This window comes from Rhineura floridana, chromosome 3 (assembly GCF_030035675.1).
Source record: "Rhineura floridana isolate rRhiFlo1 chromosome 3, rRhiFlo1.hap2, whole genome shotgun sequence".
Classification (NCBI taxonomy): Eukaryota; Metazoa; Chordata; class Lepidosauria; order Squamata; family Rhineuridae; genus Rhineura; species Rhineura floridana.
Genome location: NC_084482.1, coordinates 11024394 through 11048758, shown reverse-complemented (window position 1 = coordinate 11048758; position 24365 = coordinate 11024394). Strand labels below are relative to the sequence as shown.

At 43.6% G+C, this 24365-nt stretch overlaps 1 protein-coding gene across 2 annotated transcripts in view; it reads left to right on the top strand.

Moving 5' to 3' along the window:
• Positions 1 to 24115, top strand: part of LOC133382032 (leucine-rich repeat neuronal protein 1-like) — a 29754-nt gene extending 5639 nt beyond the window's left edge. The window contains exons 1-2 of one of the 2 annotated variants that reach the window (XM_061621690.1): positions 11543 to 11583; positions 21307 to 24115. In XM_061621690.1, coding sequence (XP_061477674.1) covers positions 21427 to 23952 — 2526 coding nt within the window. In that variant the 5' untranslated portion in view covers positions 11543 to 11583; positions 21307 to 21426 and the 3' untranslated portion in view covers positions 23953 to 24115. Of the gene's footprint in view, positions 1 to 11542; positions 11584 to 21306 lie in introns of those variants that run through there. The other variant, XM_061621689.1, reaches the window with a different exon arrangement.
• The last annotated feature ends 250 nt before the right edge of the window (positions 24116 to 24365 follow it).

Here is a 24365-nt window from a genome sequence, read left to right as displayed (position 1 = left end):
GGTGGGAACACACTGGATGCAGAGTTAACAGGAGTGTGTACACAGACTTAGTCACTACACAGTACATACACATTGTAGCTCCTGAGGTCTGTTTTGAACTACTGATAATTTCTTATAGGACAATCACATTGTTCCAGTATATCTTTAACCAAAAGAACAAGCACTGTCTTGGCTTTTTAATCAGCGAAGGAGAGGCTATTGCTGCATGAATGAAAAGAGCATCCAGCAGGCAATGCATAATAATTGTTGGAAGAGATGAGCTCAGGCTCTGATTATTATCATGAAAATAAGAATGATACAGGCATGTCCTTATTTTCACCTGTGAAATGATGGAAAAGTTGGGGGTTAAGGCAGCCTAGGTTCCAGTGGCAGTTGGTGGCTCCATGTCAGTGGGGCAGTGGAATCTGTTCCGGGTTTTAGTCTGAACTTTCAAGGAGCTGTCCAAGTGCTTCACCTTGGACAGCTCCTTGAAAGTTCAGACTAAAACCTGGAGCAGACTCCACTGCCCCACTGACATGGAGGCATCAGCTGCAACTGCTAGGTTCAGAATTAGGTCTTGCTCTGAAGCAGCTGCTCTCTTGAAGCATTTCTCTGTCCTGTTAAAAGAGAGGAAGGAGCCATCTTCTACATGTGGGATGAGAAACCTGTCGCCAGCAGGCTGCATGTGGCCCCCAGACTAATTTTATGTGGCTGCAGAGATGGAGTAGCACAGGTTGGGATGGGGTGGTACAAAGGAAGAGAAATATGCAATGCAGCACACTCTGCTACTTTTGTTACTAGCTCTGCTGCACACACACACTCAACTTCCTCCATAAGTCAATGGCGCTACACAGGAAAAAGGTTCTCCACCCCTATCATAGAGTAACCCACTCTGCCTGAGGCTTGGCACTTAAACAGCAGTGGCTGGTGCCTATTGGGACTGGTAGGGTGGAAGGCAGGGAGGCCAACAGTAGGTGGAGCCAGAGTCCTACAAGCGGCAACACTAAGCCTAAGGTGGAGGAAGCTGAAAGCTAGGGCCAACTGCTGGACTGGTTGTAAGTAAGAAGGTAGGTAGGTGGGTTTGGGATTGGCAAAAACAGGGTTCTTGTGCCTTGTGTCCACAATCAGGAGGACCAGCAGGACATAGCTGGCTGTCCAGGAGTGAGGGGAAGCATGGGTGCACTCTCTCTCTAATTTTATGTTATGCCATGATCCCACACGCACACACCCATAGCAGCCATTTTGTGTTATGTCATACATTCCCATGGCAGCAATTTTGTGAGTGGAACTCACAGCATTCTCTCAAAATTTGAAATGTGTCCACTAGACCAAAAAGGCAAGTGGCCCCCCTGACATAGAGGCTGTGTGAGGCCAGAAAGGTAGAGCTGTTACAGCCCCAGTGGCTTGTCCATAGAGAGGCTCAAAGTGTGGGGAAAACTGCTTTATGCAGTTACATCAAAGTCTGGCTGGAGCTGCAAGGATGATGTGGGAAAGGCCTTTCAGTCCTCAGCAGTTTAATGGAGTAGTGAACATCCAGCGGGAAACACTTGGGGCTGAGCCTGGTATATATGCAACTATGACACAAAGACCACTTATAAATGGAGTGGGGGTGGGATTACTCTATTGATTTCTCTACCAGTAGCAGACAATTCAGATGTTCTGCTTCCCCCTCTGCATGTATATATATTCAAAACTTGGGGGAAGGAGAAGAAGAAGAGAGTATGTAAATCAGGAATCCTTGCTGCTTTCCCCAGAACATCTGTCCAGGATAACTGTCAATTAGGTTCACATTCACTTGCTTGCTTGCTTAAGAAATTTTTCATTCATCTCTCCACTAGTGATGGAAAGTTCTGAATTTCGGTTCTCTCAGTTTCTAATTTTTCCAATCTTAAATTCAGTTCTCCAAGTTTCAACAATGAGTGGATATATTTTTTAAAAAGTCCTCATGCAAATTCTTCAGCACAGTTTTGTAGGCTGATATATACATTTTTGCAAACAATTTCTCCTAAAATAAAGCATTCTGTATGTTGTTTTCACTAGCATATTCATTTTTATGCACATTTTCTGCTAATACATGCATTTTTGTAAACATCTTGTAAACATTGCTGGGTTGGCAAAGTGCATTGCAAAATTTGAATAAGTGAGAATTTGGAAGGATGGCTGTGTTTCGGTTCTCATATTGTCTTGGAAAGTGCAAATTTGACACATTCTGCTTTCAGAGCGAACTGAATTGAATTTCTCTGCCATCCCTTATATCCACAATGGTCCCAAAAGAAGCAGTCATCAGTCAAATCACCAGACATTTAAAAAAATCCCCAAAATGTTTTTTAAAACGCCTCCAAATGACCAATGCAGCCAGACAATGTAAAATCAAACTTGGTCAGCAGCATCCAAAGGCCTTCTGAAATAAATAAATAAATAAATAAATAACTTTTCACCAGCTTGCATGAAAGCTACCAAATTTGCATTGATGTCTCTGCCCTTAAATCTATAGGTTCCTGCAAAATTTTGCTTGTTCCTCTTTCCCAGCATTTCGCAACTCTCAGGGGATTTACTGAATCATTGACTTTTATTTTTCCCCATGGAGGAAAGAAAAAGAAAAAAAATGCAGGGGGAGAAAAAGCTTTTTTAAAGCAACAACGGTTGATCAGAATAAGTGAATGGCTTCCACCAATGTGTGTGTTATTTTTCTAATGCATATCTAGAATCTTTCCAAAACACACTCTGCAGTGATTTTACTGCTTGGACTTAGAATTTTTTTTCTGGCAGCTGTTTTCCCTTTGGATTAGCATCAGGGTAAAGATTTCCAAAATAACAAAATCCTCATTTGTTTAATGAAATGTCAGACTATGATGTGTTTGAACAGGCATGCACAGGCTATTTCCACCTATCAGTGATATTGCTCTTTTCTCAAAAGGGGAAAAAACACACACAGAGACACCATCATCATCACTGTTCATTTGCATATGCTCATGTAAACAAACAAATTTAGAATCACTCATCCAATATTATATTTGGATATTAAAACTATATTAAAACAATATTAAAGCAACAACAAGATAGCACCCTTTATTTTATATTATATGAGCAGGTTCATACCTGGCGTTGCTCTGGAATTTTAAGAAACAAACAAAAAAATCAGTGCAGTTTTGAAATCAGTGGTTAAAATCAGTGCAGTTCTGAAAGGTTCAGTCCATCATCTTGATTCAAAATTATATCAATTGCATCCAAATGTAGACATAAACCTGCTCCTTTATCTCAAGAACCATCATGCAAAATTTGGTTATGGTACCTTAAGGGGTGTCCAAATGCATAGCAATCAGAACATCTCATGGGTTTATGGATGATCACCCAACAACCATAACACTTTTGTGTAAGTAGGCTAGTAAAATGAAAGCTGAATTTTAAAAGGAAAAGATCCGCATTCCTGGCAGTTATTGCAGATCTCTTTCTGAGGGCTGCTTCAAATTTGTGAAGGCCAGGTCAACGCAACTCTCACAGCCTAACATTCCTCACCCCATGTCTGGTTTTGTTTGTTTGTTTACTCTGTCTGCCCTGTCACCTATTTTAAAGTAAACTTCATGTCCTGACTGTTAGATATAAAAAAGATTTTGCTCCTGTTTTCTATAAATCACAGTAGTCTTGGGCAGCACTTGTATAGAATTTCATTTCTTCTAGATGATCTGGGAGTTCCTTGACTGTATGGGAGTACACACACCATGTTCTCAATTTCAGATGAATAATATACAACTGTCACATTTTCAGGCTTCTGTGGAAATCTTGTAATAGGGGTGTACCAGATTTCAACTTTCCGCATGGAATGGAAGGCTGCAATCTTAACCATGTCTGCTCAGAAATAAGTCCCACTGAATTCAATGGAGCTTACTCCCAGGAAAGTGGGTTTAGAATTACAGCCGTAACAATTTTGAAATACACTTTCGGTCTTCCATTTTTAGGGAGATATGTATTAATGCTTTATTTGGATGTCTTGGACTACATGTGTACCACATGTCAAGTTTCTATCAAATGATTCTTCAGCCATCTCAGCCTATATTCCCTATCTCCTCTTTCAAGGGAGAGATACACAACTGTTGTCCTTTTAGAGTGTTCTAGTAATGAAGCTGTCTTAAACTTTGTATGTACTAGGTATCAGCAGGTGCAACTTATCACAGTGAGAAACGCTGCATCTATAGAAATTCCCTCTTCTGACTAACTTAAAGGGACCTGTACTCCTTTGCACCATTCATTCATAAAATGTATGTCTTCTCATCCTAGATAATGAAACTCTGGGTTCTAAAGATTGAATTAGATTTTTAAAAATCTACAATCTAATCATTAACTATATTTCATCTTGGGATAGGTAAGACTATAAATAGCAGCAGGATTATTATCTTAGGAATTCAGACATAGATGCCCATCACAGATGTACAGTGCAACTGTGGATTTCAAATGGCCAGCAATGGGAATGGCTGTAAAAATCTCAGGAATACCCTGTCCATATGGTCAAAATTGGCTGTCTCAGGATAACTCATTTACCACTGATTTTACATATCCATTCTGATTCAAGGAGACTGCATAGTCTTATTGTTGTGGTTACCGTCACAACGTTGTTGTGAGGTACACCACTATAATTCTTATTTTGTCAGTAGGAAACTAAGGCTGATAATTATTTGTCCAAGGCTACATACTGGGTGAACGGCTAACATGGACCATAAACCCAAGCATCCCAGATGCATGTCTAGCAAATGCCCAGACAAATACAAATATGTTCATGCTGTGAGAGCAGCAATCTCACATAAGTGCAATGTTCACCCAAACACACACAACATATAGGCATATTAAGGGCACACCTTTTAAACAGAGAAAGCTGGAGACAGGCCATTTTTAAAAGGCGAAAGTACTGCCTGTGAAGATGACTGTCATTAAAGGATATCTGGGACATCTGCATTACACCTTAGAACATGCCCTTTAATTGTGCAAGGTAAAAACAAATCAGCGCAAGGGAAAGCTCTATATAAGTCGGGTTTGCACATAAAACTAAGCCATAGAATCCTAGAATCATAGAGTTGGAAGGGGCCTTGTAGGCCATCGAGTCCAATCCCCTGCTCACAGCAAGAAATCCACAGCTAGAGCATCTCCCACAGATAGCTGTCCAGCCTCTGCTTGAAGACATCCAGCGAAGGGGATCCCTCCACCTTCCTAGGCAGTCGGTTCCATTGCCGAACTGCCCTTACTGTCAAGAAGTTCCTTCTAATGTCCAATCTGAATCTACGCTCCTGCAACTTAAAACCATCAGACCTAGTCCTACCCTCTGGGGCAGCAGAGAACAAATCTGTACCCTCCTCTATGTGACAGCCCTTCAGGTACTTAAAGAGTGCAATCATGTCACCCCTCAGCCTTCTCTTCACCAGACTGAACATGCCAAGTTCCTTCAACCTTTCCTCATAAGACTTGTTCTCCATACCGGCTATCATCCTCGTCGCCCTCTTCTGAACCCGCTCCAACTTGTCTATATCTTTCTTAAAATGCGGCGCCCAGAACTGAACGCAGTATTCCAGATGAGGCCTGACTAATGCAGAATATAGTGGGACTATTACTTCCCTCGACCTGGAAACTATAGCTCTGTTTATGCAGCCCAAAACCGCATTTGCCTTTTTTGCCACAGCATCACACTGCTGGGTCATGTTCAACTTGCGATCCACTACAATTCCAAGGTCCTTCTCACACGCACTACTGCTAAGCCGGGTATTTCCCATCCTGTACCCGTGCATTTTGTTTTTGTGGCCTAAATGCAGAATCTTGCATTTGTCTTTATTGAATTTCATTTTATTAATTTCAGCCCAATTTTCTAGTGTATCCAGGTCCCTTTGGATTTTATTCCTGTCTTCCATTGTGTTAGCTATCCCTCCCAGTTTCGTATCATCCGCAAACTTCATAAGGCTTCCCTCCACCCTGTCATCTAAGTCATTGATAAAAATGTTGAAGAGTATCGGCCCCAGGACAGAACCCTGTGGCACTCCACTCGAAACCTCCTTCCAGTCCGAAGCAGAGCCACCGACGACCACTCTTTGAGTACGGTTTTCCAACCAGTTGTGAATCCACCTGACAGTATTTCCATCTAGTCCTTATTTGACCAGTTTGCTAATCAAAAGGTCGTGGGGGACTTGGTTAAATGCTTTGCTGAAATCTAGATAGATGACATCTACAGCATTTCCACCATCTACTAAGCTAGTGACTCGATCAAAAAAAGAGATGAGATTAGTTTGACAGGATTTTTTCTTGACAAACCCATGCTGGCTCCTACTAATCACAGCATTGTCATCTAGATAGTTGCCAATGGACTCTTTAGCCAAACTGTGGCTTGTTTGAATGTCTAGAGCCAATTCAGCAGACTAACCATGGTTTGTTTTTTGGCAACAAATCATGATGTGAAGCTATAGTTTGTTGGTGGCTTATGGACCATGACTAATTTTGACTATGGTTTGGTGTTATATTTGAAACCAACAGCCTTGCTTAACAATTATTTGTTTGGTTACCTCACCCCACATGCTCACCAAACTACAGAAGCATGAGGCATGAACAGCTGGAAAACAAACTAAGCTTTGAAGAAACATGTAGCTTGTTTGCTCATCTGTGAAATGACTCATGGTTTGTTGAGCAAACCTTGGTTAAAACAAACCATGGCTTAAAGTTACGTGCAAATGCAGCCAATATATAACAAAATGCAATTATCATGGCAACATAAAAGCTAAACAACAGAAATGCAAAACATGCACAAGTTGGAATGCTTGAATTCCAAGTGTGGATGTTTCAGAACCTCCACACTTGGAAGGGCTCCTACTGGGAGGAACTGCGGGATATTAATTAATTAATTAATTAATTGACTTGTTCTAGAATATATAATGGCTTGTTATCATGAAAAATGCACAAAAGCTGAATATCTCCCTTGTTAATCTTTCAAGTGCTAGGAAGACTTTGCCTATGTTTATATCAAATTTCAACTTCCTAGCTAGTGCAGCAATAGCCTACCTATTTGGGGGTACACTTGAGGGTGAGATGTACAATTTATTTATTTACTTAGTACCATTTACAGGCATAGCACTTTGCAAAAAGAGAGAGAGAGAGAGAGAGAGAGAGAGAGAGAGAGAGAGAGAGAACAGGTCCCCAAAGGGCTTATAATCTAAAAATAGACATATGGGGAGAACAGAGGAAAGGGGGACAGGGTAACGGGGGAAGAAGATGCCAACAGCTTCTCATAAAATACTTATATTACTAATAATGTTGCATTGTATGTACATAAAGTGACCAGATGCAAAAGAGGATAATGTTTCTGCACCTTTAACAAAGGATAGTTTTATTGGCAGGTATTGCATTTATCATCCCTTTGTGACAAGCAGCTGCAACTGCCAACATTCTCTCTTTCATACAACTATTTGACAAGGATCCCTATTCTGCTTTGCATCTTGTTACCATGCAGTATAGGCACTACAAACCTCCACAAATAAGCACAAGGCACAACAACCAACGCATGGCAAAGTGCAGACCCAAGTGTGTGTGCACAGCCATAATCATGTGAGACCCCCGTGCCCAACACCGTCTGGAAACAAGTACCTTCTAGCAGCACACATTGAGCACGGAAGGGGGTACAAAGAGGGTCAGCTCAAGTACTGGATTGACGGAGGGGGAGGGAATCAATTATTCAAGAGGCCCAATTAATATTCATAAGTCTTCGGCACTAAACTGTCAAAGACTAGGAAGGGAGATGAGCACAAGCATTAGCATGTTGTGCTTTTGTGTTATTGTGTGTGTGCGTGTGTGTGTGTGTGTGTAGCTAGTTTTTCTCAAACTTGTGCCAAGAAATAACCCATTTTAAGAGTAAGAGAAGCTGCATCCACATATACACCTCAGCAGTGGTGGCTTTTGGCTCCATGTCAGTGGGGCAGTGGAATCCGCTCCAGGTTTAACTCCGAACGTTCAAGGAGCTGTCCAAAGTGCTGAACCTCATAGGTTTCAGAATCTTGAATATCTCCTTGAAATTTCAGCCTAAAACCCGGAGCGGATTCCACTGCCCCACTGACATGGAGCCAACAGTCCCCACTGCAGCTCAGGCATATTCAGTGACTAAGCAAGTGACCCAAAACTTCACCAACATTTCCTGAAATTAGCAGGAACAAATGAGGGACTAAATAGATAACCAGAAATTAGCACAGAAGCCGCTGAAAAGCTCACTGTGTGTAGCAACTACAACCATACTGGAAGATGGCCACCTGCAGCCTCTGGCCATGCTGTAGGCACAGAGTTAACTTGCACCCGTCTTCCAAGATTTCCAAGCAACTGTGGTTGCCTGTATGGCCAGAAGCTATGACCAGGATGGGATTACTGTTGCTATATGGCAAACTTTTAAAAGGCTACAGAGTGGATACTTCCCTGTTGTCTGTCTGCATTCCCCAACTTTAATTTGAAGTAAAAATGCTTAGAAACAATCAAATCAATAAACAGAAACAATAAATAACAATTCAACAACAAATATTAAAAGAGGCAGCAGCATCAGATTTAAAAATCCAGTAAACAAAGACCACAGAAAATAAAATAGTCTTCATCAAGCAATTCATCTAAGTGCCAAGAGAACATCTCTGCAGAAGGATGTTCCACCTACGCTAAGAACAGGCCTCCATTTAACTTCCATGGATGAGGGCATCCACAGCAAGGCTTCTAGTGATGGTCTAAGTAAGAGATGGGGGACCTGTGGTCCTCCAGATGTTGTTGCACTACAGCTTCCATCATCCCTGGGCATTGGGCATGCTCATTGGGGCTGATGAGAGTTGGAGTCTAACAGCATCTGGAGGGCCACAGGTACCCCATTCCTGATCAAAGGAAACAGGTTATGGATGAGCTTATACCTCAGATATCAAATGCCAATATCTTTATAGTTGGGAACTATCATGTGACAGCAATATCCCCAGACCAAAGAAACACGAAGCTGCCTTAAGCCAAGTCAGACCATTGCTTCATCTAGCTCAGTATTGTCTACACTGACTGGTAGGAGCTCTCTAGGGTTTCAGGGCAGGGGAAATTCCCAGCCCTAACTGGAAATGCTGTGGATTGAACCTGGGACCTTCTGCATGCAAAGCAGATGCTCTGTCGCTAAGCCATGTCCCTTCTAGTGCTTCAGGGCCAGTCCAACACATTTTATTGCCTGAAGTAGAGCCCAAAATGTCCCTCCCCTGTTGGGACCAACACTTAAACAAAAATCTTGTTACACCATTCAGATACCATTTTCTGCCTTCATCTATTTCCCCTCCCCACATTGTGCTGCCTGCAGGGGGTCGCTTCAGCCTGCTCCATGGCACAGCCAGCCCTGAGAAGCCACCACCATACAGCCAGCAATGGCACCTCTGACATTTGATTCCCTTCTTTCCCACTTGCCCTAAATAACTCTCCTACTACATCCATACAGAGTTTGGGGCGGGGGTGGGGGAATCGAGATACCCTTCCTTCAAATATCAGTGTGGGAGGCAAGCTTTGTGAAGAAAGACTGTTCCCTGCCACATCAGCTGCTGGTTTGCAATGCAGCCTGCTGGTAAACATTTTGCTGCTTGTCTTTCCCTAGCGTGATCAGATGGAGCATCTATCCCATAATTATTAAAGTTGCCAAGTTTTCCCCCCTTTAAATTGGACCTTGCGCTTGTATTTGTAGCAACAGCCTGACATGCTGCAATTTAGCAGGTGGAGAATTTCCTGGTATGGCAATAAAATAACAGGAAGAACTTTGCTTAAAACATTCGACATGTCAAACTGATGTTAAAAACCCAGGAGCAGGGAGTAAATTAAGAAGATAGTGACCCTGCCTTTTCTAGTTGTGACTGCAGCTTCACACCCCCCCTTCCCTGCATGGCAAGCTGAAATGCTGAAATTCCCTCTACTATACATGATTAAAGATTCAGGTTGTGGCTTCCTTTCCAATGCATCTGGTCTCCCTAGCAAGAACTTAACTGTTGTTAGCCACTGCCTAGTGAGAGAAAGGCATTCTGTGAATTGCCAGAGACCCTCTTTTCTTTTTTATTGTTTCACATGTTCTTCCTTTGCATCTAGTCACTTGCCTCTTTCCCAGGAGGTGAGAAGTTCAGGGTTGCCACAGTGATGTAGTGGTTAGAGGTTTGGACTAGGACGTGGGCAACTAGGTTTCAAATGCCCACTTGACCATGAAGCTCACTGGCTGGTCTTGGGTCAGTTTTCAACTCTCAGCCTAACCTACCTTACAGGGTTGTTGTGATGATAATATGGAGAGGGGGAAAAGGACCATGGATGCCTCCTTGAGCTCTTTGGAAGAACAGTGGGATATAAATGTAATAATGAATTTAATCAATTAAATTAGCAGGATTTATAGTGCTTTTGGATTTATCTGGGCTTTGTGTGTGTTTTTAACAAGTACACATGTTGAACAGGCCCTGAAGGGGCACAGAAGGAAGCATACAGAGAGATGGTGCTAGTCAGACAGCTACTTGTTATGGAGAAAAATCAGCCAATGATGCTTTTTTACTGCATGGGGACAAACCTTATTCCCTGCTAATGTTTGTGCATCAAGCTATTGTTAAACCACTGGAGTAGGAATCAGAAAAGAAGTTGGCAAGCCTGTTTTAGATCCAAGCCAACAAATTGTCCATTACCCTGCATCAACCGGTAAGGCTATGAAAGAAAGTTTCTCCATTTTTTGTATAATAGTATTATGACTCTCAGCAATTTAGTTGTCACCAGTCATTGCACTAGACCCATACCTTGGTTTCTTTCTAGAGATGTGAAGGCCCAGAAAAAATCATGGGCGAGGGGGATGTGAAAAAATGTTCTTTCTGTTTTTCAATTTATCCTTTTATTTTTTTTCTGGGCCTTTCACACCTCAGCAGCCTCACACACAGAAAATCCACAAGTGATGCTTTTCCTGGCAGGAAGATGTTGGATAAGTGCAGCTTGTCATACCAAGGGTAGGAAAAGCTGCAGCTGCCAAAACTCTTCTACAGGAGCTGTCTGCCACTGCATCTGCTCACCCTGGTTATCACAGGCCATTGTTCCTTGCAATGGCAGGCAATTACCAAACAACAAAAGGCAAGCAAAACATTGGGTGGCAGTGTTAAATCTGTTGCTGAGCCTGAGCCTGTGCTTTGTGACCCTTCCAGTCTGGACCATTTATTTGTTCAGTCACTCAGGTTTATGGACCAGAGGCAATTGGAAGTTATAGTTTATAGATACACACTCATGTAGGGAGCAAGTCTGCCAAGAAAGTAATCCAGGAGACTGTTCACACCCTTATCCCAATTGGGGGGAGGGAGGAAATCTCTCATACTAGTTCCCCCCCCCTGTGGAATGGAAACATTTTGTTCACTTGTTTTTTTTATGAGGCATGACCTCATCATCAAATCACTGCTCTCCTGTGTTTTCTATGTGCTGCTTCTGTCTTTTCTCAGACTCCTGAAAATGGACTTAAAAAAAGAAAAAAGGAACCCATGACACAATCTCCAAAGATTGCTTTAGTGCAAAGATGAGGAACCTGTGGTTCTCCAGATGTTGATGGACTCCAACTCCTATCAGCCCCAGCCAGCACAGCCAATGGTCAAAGATAATTTATTTATTTATTTATTATTTCATTTATATCCTCCAAGGAGCTCAAAGTGGCGTACATGGTTCTCCCACTCCTAATTTAATCCCCACAACAACCCTGTTAGGTGGGTTGGGCTGAGAGACAGCAACTGGCCCAACGTCACCCAGTGTGCTTCATGGCTGAATGGGGATTTGAACCCTTGTCTACTAGATGTTAGTCCAACACTGTAACCACTACACCACACTGGAGTTATAGTCCAACAACATCTGGAGGGCCACAGCTTCCCAACTTCAGTGATGTTTTTTGTCTTTCTTAAGAGGTATGGTTTAGATACATGCAATGATGTATCACACACACCTTAGCACACCTTTACTGTTATGTTTCTGATCAACATCATTTTAGTTGTATGGATTTTTTAACACTGAATTTTTAATTTGCATTTTCAGCTATATTTTTAAAAATGTATATATTCAAGCTTAAATATGCTATTGTGCAAAGCTGAATATTGGCTTTAAAAATGTTGCTTTTCTAGCTGGTACCACTTTTTGGCCATTCAATTTTTCTTCCACTACTTTTTAACATTACTGAAGTAATCACACATTACCAATTAATCTTTTAAAGCTCTTATTTCATGCAAACCCGGGGGAAAAATTAAAACTTCAGCAAAAACTGTTTTTTAAAAATGTCCCTTACCTTCCTGTCAATTGCAATACTGTATGTAGCATACTGCAGAAGCTCAGTGATTAGGTTGCTCTAAGTACCATCAGTCTGGAAGCAGGGACATATTCAGAATCACTTAAAATTTATTAGTTACCTCTTCAAGTCCTCTAATTCACTGACCTTTGACTTTACCAGATCAAAGTCTCATGTTTAACCCAAACTTGCAGTGCTCGACCCACTTTTAATTTCTAATCAAATATTGTAAGATCTCCCTCTGTGTATTCTTCTCCTCCCCTCTCCTTTTCTCCCCAGATCATCATGGTAGTACTTGTGTGACCCACTTTAAATCAAGCTACAATCCAATTGTGGGTTCTGTTCTTCCTAGGGATGGACAGATCAGTCTACTTCCAGTCCAATTTATCTCCTTACTGTATTAATCTATTTTTTCAAAAATCTGCACCAAAACTATTTAAATATACAGTTTTCTCACAAAACACACATTTCTAAATGTATTTTTAATTAAAATACAGCTTTTATATGGTTTTTGAGTAGAGAACTACATCAAAAAATTAAAGGTAATATCTGAAAGATATCTGCATTCTCATCCACACATTAGCCAAGGAGGAATAGATCAGATCAGGTCAGTTTGTATCAGGATTTGCAAAGGACAAAATTCCTAAAGCATCCCTCATGCTACTTGGTGATGACCAATGCTCATGTTCACAATCAGAGTAGTTAAAGAGAGTTTAAAAAGGAATGTCAAACACAAAATGGGCTGGAGTGCCAAATTCCACGGATACCATTACCACTTCTACGCAAGTGCAAAGCCAAATTATTAATTTCACCTCAGTCAGACACTAAATTTGCAGGATATGGGGGAAATGCAAGTTGTTTCTGTAGCTCAAGCAACTCACATGTTCTTAAAACACTTAAATGTGAGAACAAAAAGGTGTTATGCATACACACATTCTGCCATGCTGAGTCCTGAGACCCCTTTGGCCATGTGAACTTGTGAAACTGACTTGTAATGATGAGTCAGACAGTCCATCTAGCCCAGAACTGGCTGGCCCAAGTTTTGCAGCCCTTAAAAGGCCTAAGAGGGTTTATGCTTTAAACCATAGGTTAAAGGATGGATTTCCCCACCCTCTAACTCGGATGGAACTCAAGGTCTGCTCCCAAGGTTTGTTGGACCGCAACTCCCATCATCTCTGACCATTGGCTGTGCTGCCTGGGGCTGATGGGAATTGCAGTCCATCTGGAGGGCACCAAGTTAGCTAACCCTGCTCTAACTGCATGCTAGGTGGCCACATTGGTTATTTCCAGTTAGCTAGTGCAAAAAATACAAAAGTGAGTTCTTCTGCCCATTGAACGCTGGGGCAGAACTCCTAGATTTCTCCCCGCTACCTCCAACCTTCACTTTCTCCATGACTTCTCCACAATCCACTTTCCCTAAATAATTTTTTAAAACATGAGAGAGCGAGAGCTTGTTTCGTGACCAGCCGCACAGCAGCCTTCCCCAGCAAAGCTGACAGCTCCGAACAAGGGAGCCAAGAAGGCCTCCGAACAAGAAGACCTGTGAGGTCAGAATTAAGAGCATCAGCAGCAGAGGGGAAAACATGCTTTCATCGCAGGCCTTGTCAGTGGCAGCAAGCTGCCATCCTGAACGGCTCTATGCCCCCCCTCCCTTCCCGCCATCACCAGCACGATTTGAACAAGGGAAGCAACAAGATGGGGACACAGGGCCAGGTTTTCAGTGTCATGCCTATTCTGAATCCCTGACAACTTCAGAGCTCCATTCTCCAGTCCCTCATAAGCCCTGTTTAAAATCCCAGTCCTAGTCAGCAGCTCCACTTCCTTCTCTCTCTCTCTCTCTCTCTCTCTCTCTCTCTCGCTTTGGCACATCTCTATTTTTAGCTTCCCCTTCAGACGTTTGGCTGCTGTTGTTGCTCTCGGCCCTTGTGCAAATGAGCTCACGCTCTGCCTCACACGCCTGGATCACAGCACCTTCCAAGCCTGGCCGCCAATTCAGCAGCTGGGGGGTGGGGGCAGTGGCAGAAGGAGGAAGACAGGAGTCTCTCCAATCCTCCAGCTTCTGAGGGCCCTCTGCTTTATCGTACCCTGTGGAAGGCACTCGTGTGGCACGGGTTAGGCTAGAGACTAGAACAAGGGAGACACAGGCTCAGTTCTTCAAGTGGGCCACAAAGCTTACTGGGTGTACTTGGATCATTTGCTGGGCTCCTCCAGAAGACCTGTTCATTCCGCATTCATCCTGATTTGCTGGCACAAACATTACGCGGTGGTTAGACTCCGGTGTAGTCATTCAGGGTCTCGGTGTGTGTGTGTGTGTGTTAGACTCCTTACTTTTTTGGGAGCCAGGTCCCTGCAGGGTCCTGCTAATCAGCAGGAAAGGGGAGTGTGTTGACCACTGAGGAGAGCCTTCTAACATGCTTCCTTGTTTTGCTGAAACCCAGCAGCAAAAAAGCCCAGAGAAAGAGGGATGAATCTATTCACCCAGCATTTTTTTAAAAAAAAGTTTGAGTTTTTCTTTATTACTGTAGTTATACAGAAGCTACAGTAACTGCAGAAGAGACAGTGAAGCCTGATGACAGCATTGCATCTACATCATTAAGCAGTTTGGTAGCAGCAGGAGATAAATGTGTAGACACTGAATTCAGTAATTCAAGCAGCATCTCAGACAGTGAGAAAAGACAGTCAAATGGTGGCAGTGATAGAGAAGCAGAAAGCAGTATTCATGCCTGGCCTGATTATTCTATAATCTCAGAAGGGCATGTGGCTGTGAGGGGGCATGGCTGTGGCTATCATGAAGGGACCCTGTACTTCTCAAATTGCCACTACACTACTGGTTAGACTCTGATCTTTATTGTTCTGATTCATTTGTAGGGAGATTATATGACAATAAGCATCCTGGTTTGCTTGTGGGGTCTTGCAGTCCTAAGAGAATCCTGAAACTAGTCAGAAGCACCTCATTCTGCTTAGGTAGTGGCTCAATCCATACCCTTTATATCAGGCTTGTAACCTCATCAGTCCCAAGCAATATGAACAGAGGAAAAGTGCTGCTGTGCCATTCAGATGAGTCAACAGATGGAATCAGATTGGGGTGGGGTGAACCTGAGTAATACAAGGAACTCACAACAACCGTCAGACAGAATCCACCATGGATAAGAGCTTGGAAAAGTTACTTTTTTGAACTACAACTCCCATCAGCCCAATCCAGTGGCCATGCTGCCTGGGGCTGATGGGAGTTGTAGTTCAAAAAAAGTAACTTTTCCAAGCTCAAGATTGCAAGGTCCACCTTAAAAGGGCTCCTATACCACCTTCAAGGGTTGCAAAAGAGAGGGAGACCACATCTGCACCATATGTCTAAAGCACTCTTATGCCACTTTAACAGTCATGGCTTCCCTGAAAGAATACTGGGGGCTGTAATTTGTTAAGGGTGCTGAGAGTTGTTAGGAGACTCCTATTCGCATAGAGCTACAGTTCTCAGAGTTCCCTGGGAAGAGGGATTGACTGTTAAATCACACTGGGAACTCTAGCTCTGTGAGGGGAAGAGGGGTAGCCCCAACAACTCTCAGCACCCTTAACAAACAACAGTTACCAGGATTCTTTGGGAGGAGCCGTCGCTGTTTAAAGTGGCAGGAATCAAGATACTGCTTTAAATGTATAGTGCAGACAGGGCCTGAATATCAACAAGTGAGGTTTTCAGGGTTGCTGAGAGCCAGGACTGGGGCAAGATGCATGTTCAGGCCTCCCCCAAATCTTCCTACAAACCAAATGTTACTACTTTAAACAAGTTTTTGTGATTTAGGTTAACTTAGGGCAAGAAAGACCGAAAATATCTGAAAGCAATTTATCAGAACAGGATAGTTAATATGTTTATTTGAAATAACACTGTTCACAAACCCAACTGAAAATAAATAATATTTTTAGTACTACTGCATTACTAAACTATTTAATTAGCAGGATGTCCTCTCTTCCTTCCATCACCACCCTGCCCCCTCAGGAGATCTGCGAGGTTTGTCAGGCCCCAGCTATTTCGCACAGTGGTTTATCAAGGTCACCTATTACCCAGCAGGCCCTGTTGCTGCCAGCACCACTGTCTAGCAAATCTCATCCTGTACAGATGGAACAGATCAACGCCGCCAGAGCTCAAGAACTGGCCATTGATTTTTGCTCCAGGGCATCAGGAGGGGAAACTCAGGAACATACAACAACCCACCCTCAGGCCCATAAAAGTAGGAACAGAAGCTTCAGCATCCACACTAGCTGTTTTCCTTGGGATTAGCCCTAGATCAACCTAAGAAAAGCTGCATCTCAACTGTGGGACTGGTATTGAGCAGAGTACCAAACCAGGTTTATTTTATGGGCAAAACTGCTTCATTAAAGTAATACTAGTATGCTTACCCACAACATTTTTGTGTCAGTGACATCTTGTGAAAAACTATCTGGCCCTTAAGTTTGCCACTTAAAATAAGAGGCAAGGAACATGCTCACATGTTCATGGAGAAGTGCACCAGCCTGCTTTTTCACATGGGAAGATAGCACACCTACATACAAATAAATTTCCTTACAGGCAAGCACCCCAATCAACCATTTTAAGCAACATGCTGGTGCACCTACCCGTGCATAGATCTACTCTCAAATTAAGTGTTTCGGGCTGCTGTTACAGGTAAGAGACTTTCCTGGGTGTATATATTTGTTTAATCTACAAGTATTTCAACTCCATTCTTGAATCCTAGGAGAGCTCCCAGGGTGGCTAACAATAAAAACCTTTCAAAGCATCTAAAAGGCTTAGCAAATAATAAAAGTAATCGCATGATGGTGCTGAAAATACAGCCGCGTTGGTGCCAGGTGAGCCAATCTAGGGATGGAGGGTTGTATTCAACACTAGTCCTACTCAGAGTAGACCCGCTGAAATTAATGTACTTAACATAGCTATGTTTATTCATTTCAGCAGGTCTAGTGGTTAAAGTGTTGAACTGTGACCTGGGAGACCAGGGTTCGAATCCCCACACAGCCATGAAGCTCACTGGGTGACCTTGGGCCAGTCATTGCCTCTCAGCCTCAGAGGGAGACAATGGTAAACCCCCTCCGAATAGCGCTTACCATGAAAACCCTCTTCATAGGGTTGCCATAAGTCGGAATCGACTTGAAGGCTGGCGATTTCCATTTCATTCTGAGTAATTCCCAGCACCCTCAGCAAACTACAGTTTGCAGGATTCTTTGGGAACAGTCATGTGCTTTAAATATATGGTGTATATGCAGCGTGAGTCTTTGAATGCGAGTCTCTAGAACTGTGGTTTGTTGATCTGCCATTTATACAAAGAAATCAGGAAGGAGTTGTTAGAATTAGGATGACCAGAGATTAAAAAATGAGCTGGGTTCTGGTACCTTGTAAGGGTTGTAAAGCACAGCGTATTTCAGTATGTGCAGCTTGTCATGAGGGGATGAGAAAAGCTGCACTGGCAAAAAATTCCATCTTCTGTGCAGCCATTAAATGTATAAGAGCCCTCTTCTCTTTCGCATCAGGTCACCTTAGCTTGTAAAAAGAGTGAACTTTACCTGCTTTCTGCCAGATCAAATTCCTCTTGAATGGAACAGACAGCCGTATAAGAAGTGCAACTTTGTTTGCAGTGGTAAAAGCACCGAAGGGTTTTTTTAAGTGGGAATGTGATTGACTGCAGTGGTGACAAGAGGATTCAGCAATGTGCTTGGGGAGTATAAACACATAATTCATCTCGGGTTTGATCTCTGACTGATGTATGGAGTTAGAGATACATTTTTGTAACGGTTGTATGCCACACATGTTTTTGTACTTTTATTGTTAGTTGCTTTAGCCTATGGCCAAAAACAAATGAAACAAACAAACTACATTTAAAAGGAGGTGGGGGAAATCTATCTGGGGAAAAGTCTGTTTTCTTGGAGATCGCAATGACCCTCAGCAACCATTAGACTCAGTGGCAGGCAAACTCTACAGGAGCAGAAAACCCAACTATGGTGAGAATGAGGAGCTATACAACAGTGGCAAAGACTGACTGAGCTTAAAAGGTTCAAATTAGGGACATTTGAAAAATATGCTTAGTGGGAGGCGCTCTTACTGGGAAGAGACTGGGATGGGAAATGTACAGTACTTGGCAGGCACAACTGAATTGTAGCACACCAGCAACATCATAGAAAAGTTGATTCAAAATGCAGACCCCTTTCCCTATCAAATAACGTGTTGCACAGCAAGTGAGGCACTCTCCTGATTCAACAGGCCTATTTAACAATGAAGTCCGTTTTAACATTTTTAGGGTGGTAGCAGAGGGGGCCAGAACTATCCCTGTCTCAAACAAACATATTTTTTTCTGTCCTGCAGCAGGCTCTAGGGAGCAAACCAACAGGTTTTCCTGCACAGGTCAGTTTGGATGAGAGTCGACACTGGTGGTAGGCACCTATTGGCTAGTGCTCATGCCTTCATTAACATACTGAGAGCACACTGGAAACCCATCCCTCTGGTCCTGATTTCTCTACACTTTTTTCCCAATTGACACAGATTTTTGTTCCTCAGACCCTCTTCTGTGACATCATATCACTTTAGTCAATGGCTTGTAAGATGCCGTTATGTGTTTTCATCAAGTTCTGCCCTTTTGTAGCTATTTTGGCAAGTTGGCAAAACCATCATTCATTCATTTATTGGCATTCACACATTCTATGCTTTCATTTAATACTTTATTCATAGTAAGACCATAGATCATAAGCCTATCCATGCCTCCATTCCCTGCTTCCTCTGTTGTTCTCCCTGTGACTATTTTCCATTGTAAGGCACTAGGGGTAGGAAATTGTTATCCCTGTTCTTTGTTAAATATCATATACCTTTATAGACCCTTTCTATATTTGTACACACAGCTTATAATAGTCAATTTTGTTTACATACCTGTTTGAACATTTGGACTGCCTATACAGTTCCCCTGCTTGCTGTTACCTTAATTCATATTGCCCCCATCAACCAGTTTACCCTCAGAGGGTCTCCATGCATTTTAAACCCCTAGGAGGAGCCAGTTGGAGGGTGATTTAGAGAAGGAAAATGGTGGGTGGACCACAGGATTAACCACCTCTTCCTCGACATTTATCAGCTCTCAAATGTTCCCCTGCCTCAAGTAGCTTTTCAAGCAGGGAAATATGTCTAGCTGTGGTTATGTGCATTAGCATATAACATATATCTGGCCTTAAGGTTGCAGGTCATATCATAAAAGTTGTCTTATTTCAGCCACACTTTTTATATGATATCCAACATATGAAGGCCCAGTTCAGATAATTATTTAAGTAATGGTTTAGCTAATGGGTAGGCAACCTGTGGACCTCCAGATATTGCCAGAGTAGAACTTCCATCATCTCTGACCATTTGCCATGCTGGCTAGAACTTATAGGAAGACTCCTACAACATCTGGACAGGACAACTACAGGTATACTGTCACCCACTCCTGGATTAGTTTATCACAAGAGCATTGGGGAGCCTTGGACTCATGTATTTTCCCTCCCTGCTCCGGCATGCATGAGAGGAAGAGGATGAAACTTTCTACTTCACTTTTGACTAAATCACACTTCCCTATTACAGATGGACCAAGGGGACTGTAGTTTATTCTAACTCTAGTAAGTTGACAAAGCAGAATATCAAACCAAGGTTTGATCCTGGTTTGTCTTTAACTTGGAAGTATTAATTTAACTCACAGTTCCCTGTGTTAGTAATGTGACGTTGTGACAAATAGGAAGGTACTCCCTTGTGGACAGGCACCTCTGCAAGGTTAATCATCACTTCTTCCTTGTACACCCTTACTCAGAAGCTGGGAGGCACTTCAGAGATACTGTTTCTTGAGAATAGGGATGTAATTTTCTCAAGTCTGCTGGGTCTTACCAGTTAGGCTCGGATGAAAAAAGCCTTCCTTATTTTGCTGGATGGAAGGAAGAGTCCATGAGATGTAAGGGATTTTTAAGGTGAGAGGATATGGGCTTTGCCCTGTTACAGAAACTGGTCTCGTTCACAGCCAAAGCATTCACTCTCCTTTTCCTTCTGCCCAAAGGAAGGAAAGAGGGCTGAAGGAACCTGAGGCTTGCTCTGTTTCATTTGAGATTATCTAAACCAGTGTTTAAACAATCATCTGAACAGGACCAAGGAGTTTACTATCATAGATACTCTTATAAATTGAAGAAAATCGTTGGAATAATTAGTGACTAAATATTATTATCATTTCAAAAGCTTTACTAGTTGTACACTCTTTAACACTGCACCAGCACTGTTATCTTTTCAGTGCCAGGTCAAGACTTTCCTCTTCTCCCAGGCATTTTAGCATGTGTTTTTAAATTGCTTTTTTAAAATGTGTTTTTTTAATGTGTATATTTGTTTTTAATGTTTTAATTGTTGTAAACTGCCCAGAGAGCTTCGGCTATGGGGCAGTATATAAATGCAATAAATAAATAAATAAATAAATAAATAATTTATATGTGTAAAATCAGGATCGATGGAATATTATTGTTAATGTCAGCTGGCAATTTTTGTTACTGAAATTATTATTATAATTAATATTTTTCTTTTTTCTTTTTTTGTGTTATTCACAAATTTTAAAATTGGAAAAAAATAAGAAATGGAATATAGATTTGGGGGCCTAAGAATGGGGTCTTGTATTATGGGAATTCTCTATGGACATTTGCACAGATTTTCTTACTATACTTTTTCTGTTCTAAAATGCAGGGGCTCAAATAATAAAAGTGAAGATGAGCAGAGTTGAGAAATGGATGTGTGAAAAGTGTGTGCGTGCGTGGAGGGGGAAACAAGGAATGGGAGAGGTGGAGTTACAAGGAACAGCACAGGACACTGACTGCTTACTTCTAGACCACCACTCAGTTCCTGCTTCTGATTTCCAGGCCTTTACCAGATGTTGCTCACAATGTTCACTATGATAATGAGGACTAGAAACCTGCTTTTAAAAGAGACTAGAAAAGGAATGTATTTCAGAATACATGCTTGCACTGGGGAACCCTACTTTTATATCAATCTAATCCTCTCTTTTGTCTTACAGAGATGAACTTGCTACGTGGGCTACTCTAGATCCCATATCTGACGGATCAGGGATTGTCCTTTTCTCCCGAGCTAGACCCCAGCCTGTGGGTTGTCAAGGGAGCTCATCGGGGAAGGCACAATGTCCTGTTTCCCACTCTATACTCTGCTGGTGCTACTCCTTCAGGGATTGCTGTCTACCACTCATGCCTGCCCCCCACAGTGTGTCTGTGAGACTCGCCCATGGTTCACCCCACAGTCTGTATACCATGAGGCCCGCACAGTGGACTGCAATGACCTGCTGCTGACCCAAGTGCCAGGTAATCTCTCCTTGGACACCCAGGTTCTTCTACTGCAGAGCAATAAAATATCCAAAGTTGGCAGGGAGCTCCAGCATTTGTTCAACTTGACCGAGCTTGACCTCTCCCAAAACCACTTCTCCAGAATCATCGATGCCGGGTTAGCTAACCTCTCACGCCTCATTACTCTTTACTTAGAGGAGAACCAGGTGGAGGAGCTGCCTGACCATTGCTTGGGTGACCTCACATCACTCGAGGAACTTTACATAAACCACAACTACATCTCCTGCATTGAGCCATTGGCATTTGCTGGTTTGACCGGCCTGCTCCGGCTACACCTCAACGCCAATCATCTCCATGCCATCGACCACCGCTGGTTCCTCACTCTCCCAAATTTGGAGATCCTTATGATCGGAGAGAACCCCATCTCCCAGCTAGAAGGTGGCAGCTTCCAACCCCTGGGACGGCTTCACAGCCTCGTCTTGGCTGGGATGGAGCTAAGAGAAGTACCCTCTGATGCATTCCAAGGTCTGGATTACCTGGAGAGTTTGTCCTTTTATGATAACCATCTTCCACATGTCCCTACCAAGGCACTGAAGGGCCTGCCTCTCCTGAAGTTCTTGGATCTCAACAAGAACCCTATTGCAGAAGTTCAGACAGGGGACTTCAAGGATATGCTGCACTTGGAAGAGCTGAGCCTCAACAGCATGGAGGAACTCACGGGCATCCAGAAAGGCGCTTTTGAGAATCTTCCAGAGTTGGCCAAGCTCGAGCTGTGCAACAACCCACGTCTCTCCTATTTGCATCCAGGTGCCTTCCAGGAGGTGCCAGCTCTTCGCACTCTGCTAGCTAGCAATGCAGCCTTCAGTCTCCTCCCCCTAGGTCTGACTGGTGCCTTGCCAGCTTTGGCTGAGCTCAGTCTCTTTGGAAACCCACTGCGCTGTGATTGCCCAGAAGCCTGGGAACCCTTAGCCATGGGACATGTCCGGCTGATCGAGTCCCAAACCACTCTCTGCACCGCGCCTTCTGAAGCTGCTGGGCAACAGCTCCAAGAGGCTCTGAAAAGCATAATGGGAGGAGCTTGCTTGCCAGAAATCTCCTCCAAGATTCTCCCAGAGTGGATGGAGGTTTCAGCCGGCTCAACAGTAGCTTTGGATTGCCAAGCCAGCTCGGAACCACCACCACAGTTCCACTGGATAACACCGTCTGGGGAAAAAGTGACCACAGGGCTGGGGAGGTTGCATCTGAGGGTAGGTGGAACCTTAGAGATCAGCACAACTAACCCCGCAGACTCAGGAATCTACACATGTATGGCATGGAATGGGCTGGGTTCTACCAGCCACAGAGTGGTCCTTGCTGTGTATGAAGAAAGACCCATTGCTCCTACCAGGTTGCTAGTCCTTGCTAAGAAGGTACAGTCACATTTTGTGGTGGTGGAATGGACGACATCTTTTACAGAGGAGCGGGAAAATGAGAGGAGCAGTGAGTCAGCCACACCGCACTCACCTCCTCCTCTACCACCATGGTCGTCGGCCACCATGCGCATCCATAATCCCCACCTAAGCTACACAGCACGGGTTCCTGTGGGTATAAGGGAGTTCAACCTCACGCACCTGCAGCCTGCCACCCATTATGAGATTTGTCTTACTGTTGTGTCCTCCATTCCCAAATCCTTAGCTGCTGCTGGTTACGCTGATATTCCCCCATCCTTAGCAACCTTCACAAGCTCTTCAACATCTTCTGTGAGTTCTTCAGAAGCGGCCTTAGCAACCACAGGTGCTTCTGCATCTTCTCCAGGTTCCTTGGCAACCTCCAAAGGCTCTTCAGCATCTTCTCTGGGTCACCTAGCAACTGTGGTTTCTTTATCAACGTCCACAGGATCCTTGGCTCCCCCAACAGGCCCCCTGGCAACCTCCACCATTACTCCACCCCTTTGGCAACTGCCTCGCACTCAGCGCTCTTGCCTCAATGTCACCACCAAGGAGGCCTCACTGTCTGTGGAGTTGATGGGAGGTTGGGCTGGAGGGGCAGCCCTGGCTGCAGTCACTGGTTCCTTGCTGGCAGCCCTGAGCGCCGTGCTCCTGCTTCTCTGTGCCTCGCGGCGACTCAAGGAAAAAGGCTGCCGCCATTCACTCAAGAAATACATGCAGCATGCGGCCGCCATTCCCCTCAATGAAGTCTACCCTCCCCTGATCAGCTTGTGGGATGCTGAGGGGGACCCACCCATGCCAATGGCTCCGCTTGCGCCTCTGGCTCCATCCACACCAACTCCTCCCCCTCCAGCCATAGTAGGAGGGCACACGCTTCTGCTGCCACCCCCACCTGGCCAAATTGACACTTCCAAGACCTATCTGTGGCAACAGCCATGAGTATAATAGGAGGCGGGGAGGCATGCACACCTCTTAATCCAGCCCTTGGCAGGAGACCTCCCTTCCTCGTGGATTTTAGGATGTAAAGTGTGGGGCTTTCCAATCCACGTCCTTCCTTCTCACCTTTCCTTCTTGCACACGCACACCTTTACACCACCTCTAGAGAACACCAGGAACCTGGATTTTTTTTTTTAAGCCAAGATCTCACTGTGTAGTCGTAGCCAAAAAGGGATGGCAGGGCTCCTGGGACAGTGTAGCCCCTGGGGGGCAGAAAAAAAAGTTTTGAATAAAGTTAGTGAGTTGGAGAACACAGAGTGTTTGGGTGTGTTTGTTCAGGAGGAAACAGCTGCAGAACATCCCGGTGCAGCAATGACATGTATCCATCTCTTATCCAAAGTAAACATAATAGTGCT